Here is a 20,606-nt window from a genome sequence, read left to right as displayed (position 1 = left end):
TTCATGTACGCGATCGAGTGTTGCATCCTCACAATAATTGGCCGAAAACACCGAAATAATTCTAATATGTAGCGGACCGCCACAGAGCTTAGGTGGTTGTTGGTGCCGGGTCGTCGCGTGGCCGCCTTCCCACTCATCTCAACTACCTCTGTGAGTCGTTCTCTCTCGAGCAAACAACTGCGCACAGCGCAAGCCGACCATTAGCGGTGCGGCTACACAGCGTGAGGGAGGTACCGCCTTTCCCGTCCGCCTCTGTGCATCCCTCCCTCCTTCTCTGGTGTACGGTGCTGGTGTACGGTGCTTTTTCTGCAATATTTTGCTGTCTTTTCTCGGATTTTCTGTTTGCACATAGTCACTTTAAGATTCTAGATTTGAAGCTTTCGTGACTGAAAGGATTCATATTCTTAGGTTTTTTCGGTGAAGTCACGTAGGTGAAAAATTTAAATTAATTAAAGTAAAATAAAAATTAAATCACGACGTTTCGGAGGCAACACAAGCTTCCGTATTCAGGTGGAATCGTTACAGCACGACAGCTGTATCAGCTGTATCAGCTATCGTGCTGTGACGGTTCCACCTGAAGACGGAAGCTTGTGTTGCCTCCGAAACGTCGTGATATTTATTTTATATATATTTTCCTTTCATTAATTGAAAATTTTCACCTACGTGACTTTACCGAAAAAACCTAAGAATATCACTTTAAGATGTTTTCTTGTTCATGTCTTTGTTTTTTTGCTTGTTGCGGTTGCACCCGATTCAAGATGCCGAATGGCTCACAGGGCTATACCTAATCAATGAAACTTGAAACTCTCTCTCGTGCACGCGCGCAGGAGGTGGTCATGATGGCCGTGTTCAGCGTGGAATACTTTGTGCGCTTCTGGGCGGCCGGTTGCTGCTGCCGCTTCAGGGGCTGGAAAGGCCGACTCCGCTTCGCCCTGCGCCCCTTCTGCATCATCGGTGAATTTGCTCGCTCCGGCCAACGGCCACGGTGACACACAAACACACGGACAATGATCCCTCCGCATCGCCTTAACAGACTGTTGGGGCGAGTGCTGTTAGCGAGCACCTATGAAGGCCCGGCACGGTACACGAGGGGGTGGGTGGGGCCAGCACTACCCCCGACCGCCTTTGTCTCCCCACTGCCGATGTTTTTTTTTAACACACCGCACCAGGTTCTCATTTTGAGGCTGAGTTAACCTAGGGGAGGCCCAGGACCACTTCAGATAATTGTAACTTGGTGTCGTTGGCTGTGATTGGGAATCAAACTCGGGTCGCCGGGTCCTTAGTGCAGCGCGCTAACCACTACACAGACACGCACGAATTAATCTCAATCGCTATCATCATCGTCGTCATCATCATGATCAATCACGAGCATCATCAGCCACGATCAAATTTACTGCCACATGGAGGTAAGGGGAGGAGTTATCCTGCAGTTTGTCGAGTTCTTCACTGGGCACTGGCACGAGCGAGCCACGTGGTGCCGAGGGGCCGGTGCCGTCGCGTCGGGCATCTGGATTGGTGGCGCCAGTGAGGACAGCGCAGCGAGGATTATCGACGCTCCGATGTTGAGATTGTCACCGTGGCACAAAGACGGACGCCACTGTGGGAGAACCAGCATGCCAAGATGTTCCCCTGAAATGTAAACACTGGCGGAGGCCCACGCAATTGGCTCAAGACATCGATCACGAATTCGTTTTGTGAGGAAGGCAGTTGCCGGCTCTGAATCGTGCAGCATATTTCGTCATTGTTTCCCCCAACTTTTCCTGCTAAAAGCAAATTCATTAAATTTACACGAGCGCTAAAATGACTTGATTTTTTTTTATTTGACGTCCTCCTTTCTCTTGACCTACTTTTCCAAACGGAATGTGCGGCGGCGCATACCAATAGGACGTTATACGGCGTCGTGCTCGACTCACGGTTGCCACCGTCTGAGGTGCAAAAAATACCGGGACGTTTCTTGTACGGTACGTTTTGTTGAACTTCTTTCGCACCGTCCGTAGACAATCGTGCTAGTCGGAGGTTCGGGGGCGGGGGGGGGAGAAGGACAACGAAATAAAACACAAAATTAAAAATATTGCGGGAAGCAGAAGATCTCGCGGTCGTGAATGAGGAAAGAACTGCACGTGATGAATGTGCCGTGCTGGGCGACGCATTAATACGCAAGCGACAACAACAAAAGAAGCCGGGCTTTTGGAGACAATCCAGATTCCCCGCCATGGCTACCTCAAAGTGAGGATGGTCCTGGGAAAGCCAGGACAGTCGGCAACCCCGAATCCACCTCTAGAACCGTCTATATAAATAACTGGGCCCTGCGGAGACACCGTAAACAAAAAACAACATCGCCGGTCAGTGCGCAAAGATGTTATGGAAGAATCTCGCGCTGATGATGATATGCTGCGGAAAACTTGGTGCGCGCCGTCGTAAAAAGTGCTACTGCTTTCGTTTTTTTGTTTTTTACTTTCTTTCTTCGGGACACGTCTCATAACCATATCAATGAGACGTGCGCCACACGACCGTGATAGGTGTCACCGTTTCGTGCGCGTGGTGGGTTTTCTCCGAGTTCTCCCACCCACCTTCCCCCGCCCCATCGTGCAGCTAAACTCCCGTGAATGGAATTCCGTGGCGGGTACCCTGATGCCACGGGACGACTCGGTGAGGCTTTCCTTGGTAAAAAAATAATAATTGGGGAGACAAAACAGGGCCGGTGCTGTGCGCTCACCGCTGCGCCACCACTCCTTTCCCAGGGTAAATAACATTCGTGAAAATGTTGTGCCTTGATGGACATGGAAATATTTGCGCAATGAATGCGCACACAAGCGTTTTCAGCTGTTAACTTGGCAAAAAGATTTTGTTTTAAAATCCCTTTTTACCGCACACTTGCACTTAATTAGGCTCATTCGGTTTGCAGGGGAGCTATTTTTACATTTGCTTCATTCACTCATCGGCTTACATATTCACGGGGCATTATTTACACGCATCTCTAATTCAACAAATAGCCGAGCGAAATCAATTCGCTCACCCATCCATCCATCATCAATTTGTCGACCCGTCCGTCCGTGTGAAATGTCCCACAGTGGCCCACTCTTGCGAAGGGATGCGATGTCCCCTAGAGGAAGGGAACAGACGGCAAAGGTCACTCGTGTAGGACGGCGATGGGTCCGTGCGTGCGTTCATAACGACACACATCGCATTCCGTCTGTAGCTCTTCCATATCCACACGCTGATGAAGAGAGTTTTCAATCGGTGACGCGTGAACAGAAATCACAAACATTGACATATGAAAATAAACAAAGACTGGCAAGTGCGCAGAGTAGCGTGGGGATAAGTGTGCCCAGAATTGCATCGAGAAAGAAAGGCAAATAGGTAGACCAGGGAACAAATATTATATTATTTTATATTATTTTATTATGTTTTATTTTTATTATTTTATTATTTCCCTTCTACGTGACTTTACCGAAAGAACCAAGAAGATGAATCCCTGCCGTCACGAAAGCTTTAAATCGAAACAAATGCAGAGTTAGTGGGCTTGGGCAGGACACATAGCTTTTGTGGCCGTCTGGAACGCTCTTCATTCTGGTTTTAGGAAGCCACTGGAGCTATGCACTATTACATCTGAATTGAAAACTATTTTTTAAATCTGCTTTTTGTGTTTAGTTTGTTGTTCTCTCCCCCGCACCACCGATTAGCGTGGTTGGCTACGTACGCTGCAAAAGAAGTTCAACGTACATAGCTTCAAGGACTGATGGCCGATGGCTGAGAATGGCAGCTCAGTGTGATCTTCATTGGCACGATCGCCGCGAACGTGTGGAGCGAAGGGGTGAATTCACGGGCAGGAATGAGGGATTGCAGTGGCACGGGCAAATGAGGACGATGACGATGATACGTGGCCCCTGACAGCATGTTAAAGCAATGCCAAACGTACGACCAGCTGTCAGCTCCGCGGGATAATAGAGGGGACGTTAGCCCAGGTATAGAACAAAAAAAAGACATGGGGAATACGGAGCGACCGTGAATTAGGTTACGGAAAACGTGCGACGTTTACTGACAGAACGAGGGTGAACACCCTCGTTCTGTCCATTTTACTCGCCAAACAAGCGCGCGGTCACCACGGTCACGCGGTCACCGCGTGACCCCTCGCGAGCGAGGAGCAGCCAAGTGGCGAAACGCGTGCGTGCGTCGGGCGACTTCACCTCATTTCATTTTCGTTTGCGCGAGCACGGCCCATCCGCAAAGCCCACGCAATCTTGGCCACTGACAGTCGCCGGTCGCGCGTTAACCCTGCGCGTGGGTCTGCGCGTGCTCGCGTCTCTGTGTGTCGTGCGGGGCGGGGGGGCGATCTCGTGGGTCGACAGACAGCATCGTGCTGGTGGCATCGCTGGCCGTGATCGCGGCCGGCACGCAGGGCAACGTCCTCGCCACGTCGGCGATGCGGGGCCTGCGCTTCCTGCAGATCCTGCGCATGGTCCGCATGGACCGCCGCGGATGGACCTGGCAGCTGCTACGCTCCGTCGTCTTCGAGCACAGCAAGGTGTGGGGGGGGGGGGGTTGGTATGGAGAGGGGGGCACTAGGGGGAGGTGGGGGGCTGACGTTGGTAGCCGACGCGAGCAAGAAACGTGGAATGCCAATGGGGGCAGCCGGTGTGGGTAGCGGACGGAGAAGCCAATGGGGGGCAGCCAACGGAGTCGCTTTGTAATGCCACTGCGACACAGTCGACAGGGCATTTGGGTTCATACTCTTAGGTTTTGTTGGTAAAGTCACGTAGGTAAAAATATATAATAAAATAAAAACAATAGAAATAAAATAATATATCACGACGTTTTGGAGGCAACACAAGTCTCCGTCATCAGGTGGGACCGTCACAGCTAGATTTACTGTATCAAGGGTAAATACAGTAAATTTAGCTGTGACGGTCCCACCTGATGACGGAGACTTGTGTTGCCTCTGAAACGTCGTGATTTATTATTTTAATATTATTATAATTTCAATTATTTTCATTATTTATTTTAATTTTTTACCTACACGGTGACTTTACCGAAAAAACCTAAGAGTATGAATCCTTGCAGTCACGAAAGCTTCAAATCTAGAATTAGGGCCTTTGGGTCTCTATGCAAGTGGTCGTACGGGTCTCTGTTGTCGGTCCATGGGTCGATATGTGAGGCGCCATTGTGAATCCACGAGCACGTGTCACCCGAGATTGTAAAACCCGAGGCGGGTCTCCTCGCGCCCTGAGCCATGAATTGCCACTGCATTCGGTTTCTCATATATCCTAACTGGGGCGCCGCAGTGGCCGAGATGCTAACTCTATCTTAAATTTGGAGCTTTCATGACTGCAGGAATTACTCTTTGGTTCTTTCGGTAAAGTCACGTATAAAGAAAAAATAATAAATTAAATAATAGCATACGATTTTCGATTGCAACACAAGCAATCATCATCAGGTATAAATGAAATAGCAACAAAAATCTAACCAGAAAACTATAGACAGACATATAAGCAGACAGATATCACCAAGATACATAGAGAGAGTAACACAGGCACAGAGAGGGAAATCGTCTCTGTGGCGAGGCCTTAAATAGACAGAGGGGGGCGGGGGCGGAGAGAGGGAGGGGTTAGAGAAAAAATTAACATGTCAATGAGTGCGGCGACGCGTGGTCAACTACGCAAGCCTGAACATTAGGGAAGAGGGAGAAAGAACACACTAAATTAACTCTACCTCGCCTGGTATGCAGGAGGTCGTGGGTTTGATCCAGACCCCAATGCCTGCTGCTGTATATTTGGAGCTCGCATGTTCTCCCGCGTGGATTTTTCTCCGGGTCCTCCGTTTTTTTCCCTCCACATTAAGAAACGTGCGTTTGGAGTATTTGGCCGCTGTAAATTTCCACGCAGTAAGCCACTTGTTTTTTATGCTATCTACGTGACTATAAATTCCTGCAGTCACGAAAGCTTTAAGTCAAGAATAAGCCACTTCTTTGAGCTATCATTTGTGGCCAGGTCGCTTATAAAAAAGAGCTACATAGCTCAGTGGAACTTATCTGGTAAAATAAAAAAAATAGTTTTCGTTTATAGTTTTAACTTTTGGGTCAACAGTTTTCTGGAGATTCACCAATCAATTTTTATTTTTAGTTTATCCTGAGAGAAATGCAACGAAAGCATTAATCATGTAACATCTCATCAAAGGTACTGCAGCAGCGTTTCGATCATTATACAGTCAGGAACGTTTCACCACATCTCCGGTGCACTTTTCAAAACTTTAAAAAGAGAATAATTTAGGGATGATTTTTTTCAAATTTCTGTCTTGAGAACGATGATGGCACCTGCCCCGTAAGCATTATCACCCTCACAGTTTAAATGACACCGAAGGGAATTTCAATTTAGATGTAAATGTTTCTCTGATTCACCGTCCTTTTCGGGAGCCTGCATGTACCCACGAGCGGAGCTAATAAGCGCACCTTTGCACCCACGGATGCACTTAAAAAAAAAAACCAATCCTTCCCTTTTTAACGGAAGCGTTAGCAAAGTGAGCAAATTTAAAATGTAATTAAAGCCCTCTCTTTAATAATTTTTATTATTATTTCTTGCCCAATTCAAAAAGCTGCGCCCGAGGACGTAACGCAGACTCCAAACATTTTTGTAAACATTTAAGAAAGAGGACGTCACCAGCCGCGTCTCCTCGCGACAACGCCGTGACGGCGTTTATTTATTCGCGGCGTTCCGTGCGTCGCAGAGAAGCGATCTTCTTTCAATTGGGAAACACTCGGAGGGCATTTTTTTCCGCCCGTGCGACGGGCGCTGCAGAACCCTAGGCGATCGCGTTTGATCTTCGTGCGCGACGAATGTTTTTACTTCGTTTCCACGAACGGCGTGTCCATGAAGATGCGATCCATTACGATTAAAGATTCATCATTTGACGGCAGTTTGATGGTAGGGTTGATAAAAAAAAATAACAACATCATCAAAATCATCAGCCGTGGGTTATTCCACCGCTGGATGATTGCCTGCCGAAGCTGCCACCACCAACCCTTACAATCTCAGCGCCTGCGCACGAACTGATTTCATCGCTCCATCTCCTCGGTGGATGTGCAGGAAGTCGTGGGTTCGATCACGACCCTGGCGCCTGCTGTATATTTGGAGTTTGCATGGTCTCTCTCTCTCTCTCCACGTGGTCGCGTGGATTTTTCTCCATTCCCTCCGGTTTTTTCCCTCCACATTTAAAATCCATGTGTGCTCAGAGTATTCGGCTTCTATACAATTTCCACGTGACAAGCCGCTTCATTTGGGGCTACCATTTGTGGCCAGGTCGCTTCTAAAAAAAGAGCTATATAGCTCAGTGGGCCGTACCTGGTAAAATAAAATAACCTGGCTAATTCTGAGCCGTGCCACGCTGGGCTGGCCCTGGCACGGCTCGGATGTGCCGGTGGAATTGAAATAAGTATAACCAGTAAAAACAAAGTTTTTCACTCTAAATCCTTTATATGCGTGGCGGCTAGAGTCCTCTCGTCCTCTGGCTTGAGATGGCTGCCACCTATGGGTCAGATGATTGTCTGCCAGTATTAAACAATTGGTAATTAAATATGAATTGTCTCGCACAACGAGTCTGTGTGCAAAATGTCAGCTCGATTGGATCACGGGAAGTGGGTTAAAAAACGACCGAAAGATTTGCACGGTCGTAAGCAATCAAGCAAGCACGCAAGCAAGCGAACTTAATATAAAAGATTTAAAAAAGTAGCGAGCGGTCAGGTTGCCAATGCGTCACGTTGTGCGAATTCTCTTCCGGCTTCGGCCCCCAGGAGCTCATCACGGCCTGGTACATCGGCTTCCTCACGCTCATCTTCTCGTCGTTCCTCGTCTACCTGGCGGAGAAGGACGACAACCAGGACCAGTTTGGGACATACGCCGACTCGCTGTGGTGGGGCACGGTACGTGGTGGTGGTGGTTGTGGTGGTGGTCGTGGTGGTGGTCCAAGTGAGGCTACACGTGCTGGACCAGGAGGTGGAGGAGTGGGGCGGGGGGCACCTGGTTAGATGGACTCCAAAAGCGAAACATATGTTTAAAAAAAAATCAATTTTCAATTAAGAGGACAAGTTACAGTGTAATTGTTTTGCTGAGTTAGAGATTAAAAAGTGACGAATGCCCTGATTTAATGCACACGCCACTGCCGTTAATTTGGGAAGATCTGAAACGGGCCCGTAGATAATTGTGCGAGCGCGCGCGTGTGTGTTTTGTCCCATTAATTTACTTGCAATCGTTACGTAGAATGAATTGCCCCGCAGCCCTTTTGTCAATCTCGCTGCCCGGACGAAGGCCTTGCCGTACTGCGTCCGTCTTGGGGGCCGTTTGATGGACTCCACTTAACCACGCTGGTTAGTGCGCGTTGATCAAAGTCAGGGTGAGAACAAGACCAGTTCATATACCACTCGCCACTGATGTTGTCCGTGGCCGGGAGTCAAACCCATGCAGTTTTGCTCGTGCGGGCGATTTGCTCATACCTCACCTGCTGCGGTCAGTGCGGGTTTGGCGAAGGGGGAGGATGCCAAAAAGGCCGTTGGGATATTGCTCGCCGGTGATGTTTGCCGTGGTGGTGGTGGTGGTGAAGAGAGCCAAAGGTCACCGGGTACATAGCGCGATGCATTCGCCACCGCACCACAGCCGCGCAATCACGCATAGCCATGCCGACGAGCGTAATAATAGAGTGTCTTGCATTATTGTTGCAATTACTATGGAAATTATTTATCTTGAGAGCTGAGAGGGTCATTTAGTTTCTCCATTTCCCCCCCCCCCCCCCACATTCGCACGTAAGCTGTATTTATCAGCTTGGGACGTGTATACGCATGGGTGGTGGGAGGGGGGGGGGAATGGTGGCGCAGTGGTGTGCACACGAGCGCTGTGATGGTGGCCGTCATCCAGCAGCGGGTCGACGCAGGGGCTGTGCATCAGTTGAATCTATAATTGTCGTCACGTGCGCACGTCAGCGAGCCAATTCGGCATGGGGAAAGATAACGGGGCAGCCCGGCAATGTGTCGCTCGCTCCCCGCCATGGGCGGAAAGCTCCTCCACGAGGGGGGCCTCTCTAACGCCGCTCTCGATGGCGCTGTCCGGTTTCGACACCTGGCCGGACGTCTCGGGAGATGGCAGTAGCCACGCTTCACTGGACGCGACCTGTATGTACGTGGGATGTTCAACTTCTATCGTAACCGTACGTAGCCAAATGCGCTAATCGCATTTGGGGGAAGGACTACGAACCAGACACAACAAGAAGCAGCTCTAGAGAAATGAGTTCTCAATGTGGATGATTTAAAAGTGCATAGCTCCAGCCGATTCCTGATATCGGAAGGGAGAGCCTTCCAGACGGCCGCAGAAGCGCATCTGAACGCGTGTGATGTGGTAAAAACTGTCTTTGTTCGATGACTATCCAAATGCTGTTGCGAGGATGACTGGAGTTCGCGTTACGGTTCATAGGCGCTGGTGTGCCTATTTATTCTCTTGTGCCAGGCCTATGCGAACCTTGCCGGCCGTTAGGTCTCATCGTTCGCTGCAGAGGGTCGCTTGAATCCATTTGCGTCAATTGCGATTGTGCACCGACATCCACAGCCCGAGGAGGAAGTCGTCGAAGCTAAACCGCGTGTCCCCCCTCGCGCAGATCACGCTCACCACCATCGGCTACGGAGACAAGACCCCTAAGACGTGGCTCGGCCGCCTGCTTGCTGCCGGCTTCGCCCTCCTCGGTGTCTCCTTCTTCTCGCTGCCGGCCGTGAGCATCGCTCGGATCCGTCTGTGTTACGGGACGAGCCCCCCCACCCCCCACCGTGCCCCCCCCCACCACCAATGTGTTTTCGCGTTGTGCCGCGTGTACCGCTCAGTGACTCGCTTTCTCCGCCTATAAAAACAACGAATGATAATTGACGTGTGTTCGTCACCACTGCTCGTGTCGCGCAGGGCATCCTGGGGTCGGGCTTTGCCCTCAAGGTCCAGGAGCAGCACCGACAGAAGCACTTTGAGAAGCGACGCTGCCCTGCTGCTCGTCTCATGCAGGTGCCCGTCACCACCCAGCGCTCATGAATTCCCCACCAAATTGCTCAGCACTCACAACATTTCCACTGGTAAGAGCTCTTTAAATCCCAACTACCCAGCTCATGAAATCTCAACTACCCAGCGCTCATGAATTCCCCACCAAATTGCTCAGCACTCACAACATTTCCACTGGTAAGAGCTCTTTAAATCCCAACTACCCAGCTCATGAAATCTCAACTACCCAGCGCTCATGAATTCCCCACCAAATTGCTCAGCACTCACAACATTTCCACTGGTAAGAGCTCTTTAAATCCCAACTACCCAGCTCATGAAATCTCAACTACCCAGCGCTCATGAATTCCCCACCAAATTGCTCAGCACTCACAACATTTCCACTGGTAAGAGCTCTTTAAATCCCAACTACCCAGCTCATGAAATCTCAACTACCCAGCGCTCATGAATTCCCCACCAAATTGCTCAGCACTCACAACATTTCCACTGGTAAGAGCTCTTTAAATCCCAACTACCCAGCTCATGAAATCTCAACTACCCAGCGCTCATGAATTCCCCACCAAATTGCTCAGCACTCACAACATTTCCACTGGTAAGAGGCTCTTTAAATCCCAACTACCCAGCTCATGAAATCTCAACTACCCAGCGCTCATGAATTCCCCACCAAATTGCTCAGCACTCACAACATTTCCACTGGTAAGAGCTCTTTAAATCCCAACTACCCAGCTCATGAAATCTCAACTACCTAGTACTTGTAAAATCCCAACTACCCAGCTCATGAAACCTCAGCTACCCAACTCATTAAATCTCAACTACCCAGCGCTCATGAATTTCCCACCAAATTGCTCAGCACTCACAACATTTCCACTGGTAAGAGCTCTTTAAATCCCAACTACCCAGCTCATGAAATCTCAACTACCTAGTACTTGTAAAATCCCAACTACCCAGCTCATGAAACCTCAGCTACCCAACTCATTAAATCTCAACTACCCAGCGCTCATGAATTCCCCACCAAATTGCTCAGCACTCACAACATTTCCACTGGTAAGAGCTCTTTAAATCCCAACTACCCAGCTCATGAAATCTCAACTACCTAGTACTTGTAAAATCCCAACTACCCAGCTCATGAAACCTCAGCTACCCAACTCATTAAATCTCAACTACCCAGCGCTCATGAATTCCCCACCAAATTGCTCAGCACTCACAACATTTCCACTGGTAAGAGCTCTTTAAATCCCAACTACCCAGCTCATGAAATCTCAACTACCTAGTACTTGTAAAATCCCAACTACCCAGCTCATGAAACCTCAGCTACCCAACTCATTAAATCTCAACTACCCAGCGCTCATGAATTCCCCACCAAATTGCTCAGCACTCACAACATTTCCACTGGTAAGAGCTCTTTAAATCCCAACTACCCAGCTCATGAAATCTCAACTACCTAGTACTTGTAAAATCCCAACTACCCAGCTCATGAAACCTCAGCTACCCAACTCATTAAATCTCAACTACCCAGCGCTCATGAATTCCCCACCAAATTGCTCAGCACTCACAACATTTCCACTGGTAAGAGCTCTTTAAATCCCAACTACCCAGCTCATGAAATCTCAACTACCTAGTACTTGTAAAATCCCAACTACCCAGCTCATGAAACCTCAGCTACCCAACTCATTAAATCTCAACTACCCAGCGCTCATGAATTCCCCACCAAATTGCTCAGCACTCACAACATTTCCACTGGTAAGAGCTCTTTAAATCCCAACTACCCAGCTCATGAAATCTCAACTACCTAGTACTTGTAAAATCCCAACTACCCAGCTCATGAAACCTCAGCTACCCAACTCATTAAATCTCAACTACCCAGCGCTCATGAATTCCCCACCAAATTGCTCAGCACTCACAACATTTCCACTGGTAAGAGCTCTTTAAATCCCAACTACCCAGCTCATGAAATCTCAACTACCTAGTACTTGTAAAATCCCAACTACCCAGCTCATGAAACCTCAGCTACCCAACTCATTAAATCTCAACTACCCAGCGCTCATGAATTCCCCACCAAATTGCTCAGCACTCACAACATTTCCACTGGTAAGAGCTCTTTAAATCCCAACTACCCAGCTCATGAAATCTCAACTACCTAGTACTTGTAAAATCCCAACTACCCAGCTCATGAAACCTCAGCTACCCAACTCATTAAATCTCAACTACCCAGCGCTCATGAATTCCCCACCAAATTGCTCAGCACTCACAACATTTCCACTGGTAAGAGCTCTTTAAATCCCAACTACCCAGCTCATGAAATCTCAACTACCTAGTACTTGTAAAATCCCAACTACCCAGCTCATGAAACCTCAGCTACCCAACTCATTAAATCTCAACTACCCAGCGCTCATGAATTTCCCACCAAATTGCTCAGCACTCACAACATTTCCACTGGTAAGAGGCTCTTTAAATCCCAACTACCCAGCTCACGAAACCTCAAATCCCCAGTGCTCGTAAAATCCCGAATGCCCAGCTCATGAAACCTCAGCTACCCAACTCATTAAATCTCAACTACCCAGTGCTCTTGAAATCCCAACTACCCAGCTCATGAAACGTCAAACTACCCAGTGATCTTTAAATGTCAACTACCCAATTCACAAAACCTTAATATTTCAGTGCTCGTAAAATCCCAACTAGACAGCTCATGAAAACTCAGCTACCCAGTGATCTTGAAATCCCAACTACCCACTTCATTAAATCCCAACTACCCAACTCATGAAATCCCAACTACCCAGTGCTCTTGAAATTCCCATCACTCAGTGGCAGTAGATTGTGAAATAATGATACATGGCTGTTGGGGTGGGCAAGTTTCAAATAAAGCTCGGTGAGAACTCGAAACACCGGGCTGAGTCTCATTTGCAATAGTGATCTGGGTCAACGAATTGACAGCAGCTAAATAAATAAAACAATGTACAGCAATGAAGCGAACACGAATCAGGGCAAAGCGACCGGTGTAGCGGTCACTGCCCCAGCCCTGCCGTCTCTGCGGCTGATGTGAGATTGCTTTGCGTTGGCGTGACACCTTGGACGGGGTCACGGAGAGCGAATATTGCAGAGCAGACTGCAGGGTTCCACGGAGCTCATAGGAGCGCTGCTTGACTCCGTAACTACACATATAACATTTCGATTTAAAGCTTTCGTGACTGCAGGGATTCATCTGCTTGGTTCTTTCGGTAAAGTCACGTAGAAGGGAAATAATAAAATAATAAAAATAAAACATAATAAAATCATTCTCACGACGTTTCGGCCACAACGCAAGCAGCCGTCCTCAGGTGAAGAACAGGTCTGTCGGAAAGACAGCGTCCGACAGACCTTTTCTTCACCTGAGGACGGCTGCTTGCGTTGTGGCCGCAACGTCGTGATAATTATTTTATTATTTTTTCTTTTTATTATTTGCTTGCGTTGTGGCCGAAACGTCGTGAGAATTATTTTATTTTGTTTTACACATATAACATTTACCGAGTGCTGGGGTTTTCGTTTTCAAAAGGTGCCCAAACAACACATTGAGAAATAATGCGACAGGGGAAAGGTTTGGGGGCATTGCCACTTGTTTGAAAATTGCAGGAGGGCATCTGGCTGGACATAAGGATGCGCTCTGACAATGCTGCCACCAACCTCAAGCCAAAGGATGTTTGTTGGTCAAACATTTGCTGATCTTCTTTCCCATCTTCTCATCCCTGATTAAATATTTCCATTGCTCAGCTGTCATACCTTAATATGCGCCATAGCAAATACACGCGCCGGCTATTTTGGACATCGACTTTGTGTAAATGCATCTGCTTAGGTGCCCTCTCTCTGGGGGAGCCAGTGGGGGTCACGTTCATTACCGACACAAAAAAAACACACGAGCGATGGACGTGTGGACCGATAGATGGTGAAATAAACACTTACATTAGCAAATTAATAATACATTTCCATTGCCTCCATGGGACCAGTGGCACCAGATTGGCTGCTGTATAACCAACGTTGTCTGTACAGACACCACCCAGTGTCAATGTTTGCGCAGGGAGCCTCAGATTTATGGAAGAAATTAAATCAATTTTTGAGAAAAGCCGTTTCATTAAATGGAATGCTTCCCCGCTTGTCATTTTAAATTCATATTTTTCACCTGGATATGTCATTTGTACGGGTGTCCAGGCTGTTTATTGACACGTACATAACACACACGGAATGACGCGTACACACACACACGCATTCAACAATGTACGTATGTATGTTGAACTTCTTTCGCACCGTTCGTAGCCAACCGTGATAATCGGAGGTGCGGGGGAAGGACAACACACTAAACACAAAAAGCACTTCTAAGGAAATGAGTTTTCAATCTATATTTTTTTTAAATGCCACGTACACACACATTGAACAATCAGGAGGATGATAGGTAATGTCTAATGACAGAAGCACAAAATAAATTTCTTCTTGGAGACCATTTTGTGACCGCAAGTCTCCGAGTCAAACTAAATACATTGTACAGTAGTGTAGTGGTGAGCACACTGTGCCATGAGTTAAACAAACACATTCTAAATACTGTACTGTCATATATGTTTTTTTAACTGGAATTACAGAGGGGATGAAAATAGACGATGGCTTTGAGTGATCTCTCTGGCCATGTAAGATCACGAAGTTGAGCGGTAGGACGTTAGTTTCATACAAAAATGTGGTGCTGTCGAGTAAGTAGATATCGAGTGATGGTGTGTTAGAGAGTCAAGCTTGTCTGGTCTAAATGTTATTGTTGGGTAGTTCACTGAAGGTCCTGTACGGTGACGAGCTTCCGTGTCGGAATTTAAATTGAGTAAGTCTTTGGGTGGAATATACTATTATCTTTCCGGAGGATGTGGTTTCTTGAAATGTCTGACCAATGTTGGTCGGAGAGTGGTTTGATGGGCACATTTTTTTTCCCCCACAGGGAGAACATCTCTGGCATTACTAGAGTAATGCGTGCCGGCAGAAGGGTCACATTGTAGAGAGTGTGCGATGGGACAATAGTCGGATTTCTAGGTTCATCACCATCGGTCATGGTCAATCCACTGCTGGATGAAGGCATACCCAAGTTGTCGCCACCTCTCATGACTCACCGATGTAACACTCGACCTCGAACCTGTACAGGAGCTGATCTCATCGCTCCATCTCTGTGGCGGACGTACTCCCTGTTTGCGTCCCGTCGCCAACGACGATTGTTCATCACGTGTCAATCAAATTTAAGGTCATTAAAAATGTAAACATCAGAGCTGGAATTTTAATAAATAAAGTGAAATATGCATTTAATATGACATTTTGAGCTTCCAATCACCACTGTGGCGAGGTGTTCATGTATGTTGAACTTATTTTGCACCATACGTAGCTAATTGCGCTAATCTGAGGTGACTCCCTCGCCTGGTATTCAGCAGGTACGTGGGTTCGATCCCGACCCTGACGGCTGTATATATTGGGAGTTTGTATTTTCTCCCCGTGGTCGCGTGGATTTTTCTCCGGGTTCTCCGGTTTTGCCCTCCACAGTTAGAGTCAACGCGCGTTTAAGAGTATTTGGCTGCGATACATTTGCACGCGACAAGCCACTTCGTTGAGCTATCATTTGTGGCCAGGTCGCTTCTGAAAAATATCTATATAGCTCATTGGGCCTTACTTGGTAAAATAAAAAAAAAATTGTTTATCGTTTTTTTTTTATAGACTGGACTGAAACCATTCACTCAACATTTGAGAACCCAATTTTCTCAAGCGCAGCTTTGAACCCAGCTTTGAGCCTCAGGACCTCAGCAATGCCGGCTCAGCACTCAAACCCTTGAGTCACCCGGGCGCCTCCGGATGTTTTGGAATTAAAACTGAGATATTCATTGCATTAGCGAGAGCAAATAGCAAAGGGAGTGATTCACCCGCACTTGATCAGTCCGTTTAATATGACCACAAGCTTTAGTTAATTTGTCTCATTAGGCCCCCTTGATTTGGCTGTCTGAACCTTAGGCATTTCCCTTGAGCGAAGGAATCTGCCCACCCAGATTGTTTCACGCCTCTGGCAAAGTTTTTTGCAGCAGAATCGTTCCAACGACAACGCCGTTTTCTCGGTAATGGCCTCCCAAACAAGGATAAATGCGGCACCAAAAAATAAATAGATTCCAATTGGGGGACAAGTGGGTCGGTGGCGGGGGGGTGGCCGGATTGCTCATGGGCCAGAGATCTGAGACCGACCATCAGTTAGGATCCATGTTTCAGCGTGGGGAGGGGCTGGGTGGGGAGGGGAGGGTGGGGAGGGGCTAGATGGGGAGGGTGGGGCTGGGTGGGAGGTGGGAGGGGTGGGGCTGGGTGGGAAGGGGCTGGTCACCCCTTGGTGCCCTTATACAACTCAACGTTTAACCTACTCACGCCGGCTTGTGCCCGCCCTCACAGTCGGCCATATTTGCGGAATACACCACGCCGCCGTTGACCCTGGCCATTGACCGAGCAACCCAACGTTCCTACCAGCTCCCTACGCAGGAATGTGTTTTGGACATTTATAGCAGCTAAATAATGCATATAGTCTACACGCACGTTTCTAAATGTTAAGGGGAAAACCGGAGAACCCGTCACAAGAAGTTCACGCGACCACAGGGAGAATGCGCTAACTTCAATTATACAGCAGGCGTCAGGGTCGGGACCGATCCCCCGACCTCCTGCATACCACGCGTGGTAGATAACATCATGCCACCGAGGATGGCCTCACCCAAAAACACCTATTCTGCATCACGATGCTGGCTGCGGTTAAACGTTGCTCGTTAAGAGTAATGTTTGAGGGCCGCAGAGTGGTGCAGTCCTGACACTCGTGGCTCACAGCAAGAAGCGCCTGGGTTTGATTCCCGACTCGGGTGCCTCCTCTGGGCGGCGTTTGCGCGTTCTCCCGGCGTTCTGCACGGATTTCTTCCGGGTTCCACGTTTTCATCTCGCAGCTAAAAAGCTAAAAAAAAACCCACACAATATAACTGGAATTTTGCTAACATCCCAATGCTGCCAAATTATCTGCAGATTACTCCATGGGCGTTCTATCGTGAGCAACATCGCCCCGGCTTTCGTGGGTCAACGAGCGCGATAATAAACGAAAATACATTTGTTTCTTGCAGTGCACGTGGCGGTGCTACGCAGCTGACGTGAAGTCTCTGTCCGTGGCGACGTGGAAACCTCACCTGAAGGCTCTGCACACCTGCAGCCCCGTCAAGTACGACCGCCGGCACCACTACCGCCACGGCCACCACTGCCACCACCACCGCCAACACCGCCGCCACCACCACCACCGCCACCACAGCCACGACCACCACTACCGGCTGCTACCACCACTGCTGCCGCCACCACCACCACCACCGCCATGACCACCACCACTACCGCCACCACCGCCGCCACCGCAGCCACCACCACCATCACCGCCACCGCCACCACCACCACTACTGCCACCACCACCACTGCCGCCAACGCTCGCCCCCCGCGAAATAAATTTGCTTGTGGTCATACGGCCGGGGCCGGCACGCAGGGGCACGCTGGGGTGGGGGCCTACACTGCCAAACGACCCTTTGGTCCCCACCCGAGTTCACTCACCCACAGGGGCACGGTGACTGTCGAGGTGCCCCCCCCCCCCCCCAATCGACTGCATTGCGAGAAAATGTCACCGTTTAACTGAGGCTCTGGATCGAGATGCCTCGCTGCTGGGTTCGCCGGTTGTTCCCGGTGCTGTTAACCTCCACGTGCTGGCGGCTTGTGGATGAACTGCTGCGTTCTGAGCAAGCTGCCAGCAACGTCGAGGGAAATGTCGGACATCGTGCCGAACAACACGCGGTACGAACACGAAAACTCATCGGCAGCGCTCTTCCAGAGTGGTGGGGTGCGGGGTCTGGGGCGAATCCCGCCGTGTGGGCCCACCCGCCCCGACCCCTTCAGACTAAAGCGGGGAAGTATGACATCTGACACCGTGACGGCGAAGCGCGGGACCCCCCAAGTTGTGGGGCCCAGGGCGGTCGCCCCCGAATCGCCGAACCCCGAGGGACGGCTCTGGCCACGGGCGTGAAAACGTTACTCAGAGTTATCTCGTCAGGACAAAGCCTTCCCATTCCAAGACATCGGCAAGTTGCAGAGTGTCCCGTTCACCGATGAATCTCGGAACGCGCAAGCAGTTAGCGTAAATTTTATTTAGAGATGCTTAGCGCCGTTGTTTTTTTAAAAGACATTGTACTCACCGCAGAGAACTGTAGCGACACGACCGCACTTTCTGATATCTGCCGCCAAACTGTGCCGCTCGCCCTCCCGCATGGCCGTGCGGGAGCCTCGCTACCAATACATCGTAAGAAAAGCAACAGATTTCGATTTAAGCTTTCGTGACTGCAGGGATTCATCTTCTTGGTTCTTTCGATAAAGTCACGTAGAAGGGAAATAATAAAATAATAAAAATAAAACATAATAAAATAATTCTCACGACGTTTCGGCCACAACGCAAGCAGCCGTCCCCAGGTGAAGAACAGGTTTGTTGGAAAGACAGTGTCTGAATGAACACCACCACGCTTGGCAGCGTATATTTAAGCTGGGTTGGAGGGGGAAGAGCGCCTTGACAAAGGAATTTGCATATCAAGAGAAATTTAGCAACAGAGGTTGTCATCATCATCATCATCGTCGTCTCGATTTAAAGCTTTCGTGACTGCAGGGATTCATCTTCTTGGTTCTTTCGGTAAAGTCACGTAGAAGGGAAGTAATAAAATAATAAAAATTAAACATAATAGCAGCTGCTTGCGTTGTGGCCGAAACGTCGTGAGAATTATTTTATTATGTTTTATTTTTATTATTTTATTACTTCCCTTCTACGTGACTTTACCGAAAGAACCAAGAAGATCATCGTCGTCGTCGTCATTTCGCCTCCGTCGTTCCCCCGCAGCCACAAGCCGAGTTTCCGCGAGCGCGTCCGCCTCTCGAGCCCCCGGGGTCAGACGGGCCGGGGCAAGAGCGCGTCCCCCGCGGGGAGGGCGAGGGCCCCCGGGGTCGGCGGGGTGCGCCGCTCCCCCAGCGCGGACACGGGACTCGAGAACAGCCCCGCGCACGTCCAGAAGAGCTGGAGCTTCAACGACCGCACGCGATTCCGCCCGTCGCTGCGTCTGCGCAGCTCCAGCTCCAGGCACTACTCCGGCGAAGGTGAGCCCGGGCGGTCGAGATAAAAAAAAACTAAAACTAAAACTTGGAATACATTTTTTTTGACAGGTAAAGGCTTTTCAGAAGCGACCTTTGCCATCGCGGATGATACGTCAACGATAAGGCGGACTTGTCATCGTGTGGAAATTTATAGCAGACAAATACTCGCACGTTGATTCTAAATGTGGAGGGGTCTGGAGAAAAATCCAAGCGACGACGGGGAGAGAGACAACACGCAAACTCCACATATACAGCAGGCGTCAGGGTCGAGATCGAACCCACGACCTCCTGTATACCAGGAGAGGTAGTTAACATTTCCTAGCCACCGTGATGAAGATGAGAGACACGCAAACTCCAAATATACAGCAGGCATCAGGATCGAGATCGAACCCACGACCTCCTGTATACCAGGCGAGGTAGTTAACATATCCTAGCCACCGTGAATAAGATGAGAGATACGCAAAATCCACATATACAGGCGACAGGGTCGAGATCGAACCCACGACCTCCTGTATACCAGGCGAGGTAGTTAACATCCCCTAGCCACCGTGGTGTGATATGTCCTCCTCCCGCCTGCCCGCCACGCAGCGCCCAGCGTTGATGTTTTTGTTGTTGTCCTCGCTGGGGCCAGCAACGCGGCGGTTTTGGCGAATGTGTTGAGGTTCGTTGTTTGGGCCCTACGCACCGCTGCCGACGCAGCCTCGCGCGGGGACTCACACGAGAGATGCGGGGACGGGCCACGCAGCGTCAGATTGCTGAGGAGCACCGTGCGAGCATCGGCGCCCGTGCTGTGCCGAGTGTGCTGGGAGAGGGGGGGTCAGGGGCTGGTTATTGGGACGACCCCTGCTCAGAAACTCAACGTGAATCCGAGGACGTGGCGAGGCCTCGGAAGGTCAACAGCGCCAGACTTCTACGGTACTCGGTGCAGGGCGATGGATCCCAGTTCTGCAGTTGTCTTGCTCAACCCCCTCTTCGAAATGATTATTTCAGTAAAATGTTAAACACCAGGGGTGGTTTCGACTCGGGTGAAAACGTGAGTAGAGCCTTTCCTCATTCACACTGCAGGCGGGGGGGGGGGTGGGGGGGGTGAGAGAGCTGGAGAAAAATGCACCAGACGATAGTAAGTCGTACCGGTTACTCATTCGGGTCTGGCTTTTAACATTCACCACCATTGCCCCCCCCCCCCATCCACCAATTATTTGTCTCTCGGTTCTCCAGTCTCCTCTCACGCCAAGCGCCAAGTTCACATTTCGCGAAGGTGACAGATTGCGCCTGATCTCGGAAGCCAAGCAGGCTTCGCCAGCCGGCTTTGTCACGTGGGTGGAAGTCTTTCTCGGAAAGCCGGGCGTTGTTTGTCGGCTTGGGGCGTGAAACTGGCCAGGAAGTGGCAACTCAGGGACATTTACTGAATCCAATTGC

The 20,606-nt window shown here is 49.5% G+C and overlaps 1 protein-coding gene across 1 annotated transcript in view; it reads left to right on the top strand.

Annotated features, from left to right (window-relative positions):
* Positions 1-20,606, top strand: part of LOC133349156 (potassium voltage-gated channel subfamily KQT member 5-like) — a 127,989-nt gene that overhangs the window by 97,068 nt on the left and 10,315 nt on the right. Inside the window, exons 3-9 of the mRNA XM_061562397.1 lie at positions 828-954; positions 4,350-4,525; positions 7,784-7,912; positions 9,634-9,744; positions 9,930-10,025; positions 17,144-17,238; positions 18,937-19,190. Of these exons, the coding sequence (XP_061418381.1) occupies positions 828-954; positions 4,350-4,525; positions 7,784-7,912; positions 9,634-9,744; positions 9,930-10,025; positions 17,144-17,238; positions 18,937-19,190 (988 nt within the window). The remainder of the gene's footprint in view (positions 1-827; positions 955-4,349; positions 4,526-7,783; positions 7,913-9,633; positions 9,745-9,929; positions 10,026-17,143; positions 17,239-18,936; positions 19,191-20,606) is intronic.

Source organism: Lethenteron reissneri, chromosome 29 (genome assembly GCF_015708825.2).
Source record: "Lethenteron reissneri isolate LAM-NWPU_2019-01 chromosome 29, ASM1570882v1, whole genome shotgun sequence".
Lineage (NCBI taxonomy): Eukaryota > Metazoa > Chordata > Hyperoartia > Petromyzontiformes > Petromyzontidae > Lethenteron > Lethenteron reissneri.
The sequence above is the reverse complement of the archived record's forward strand: the minus strand, read 5'-3'. Positions and strand labels throughout refer to the sequence as shown.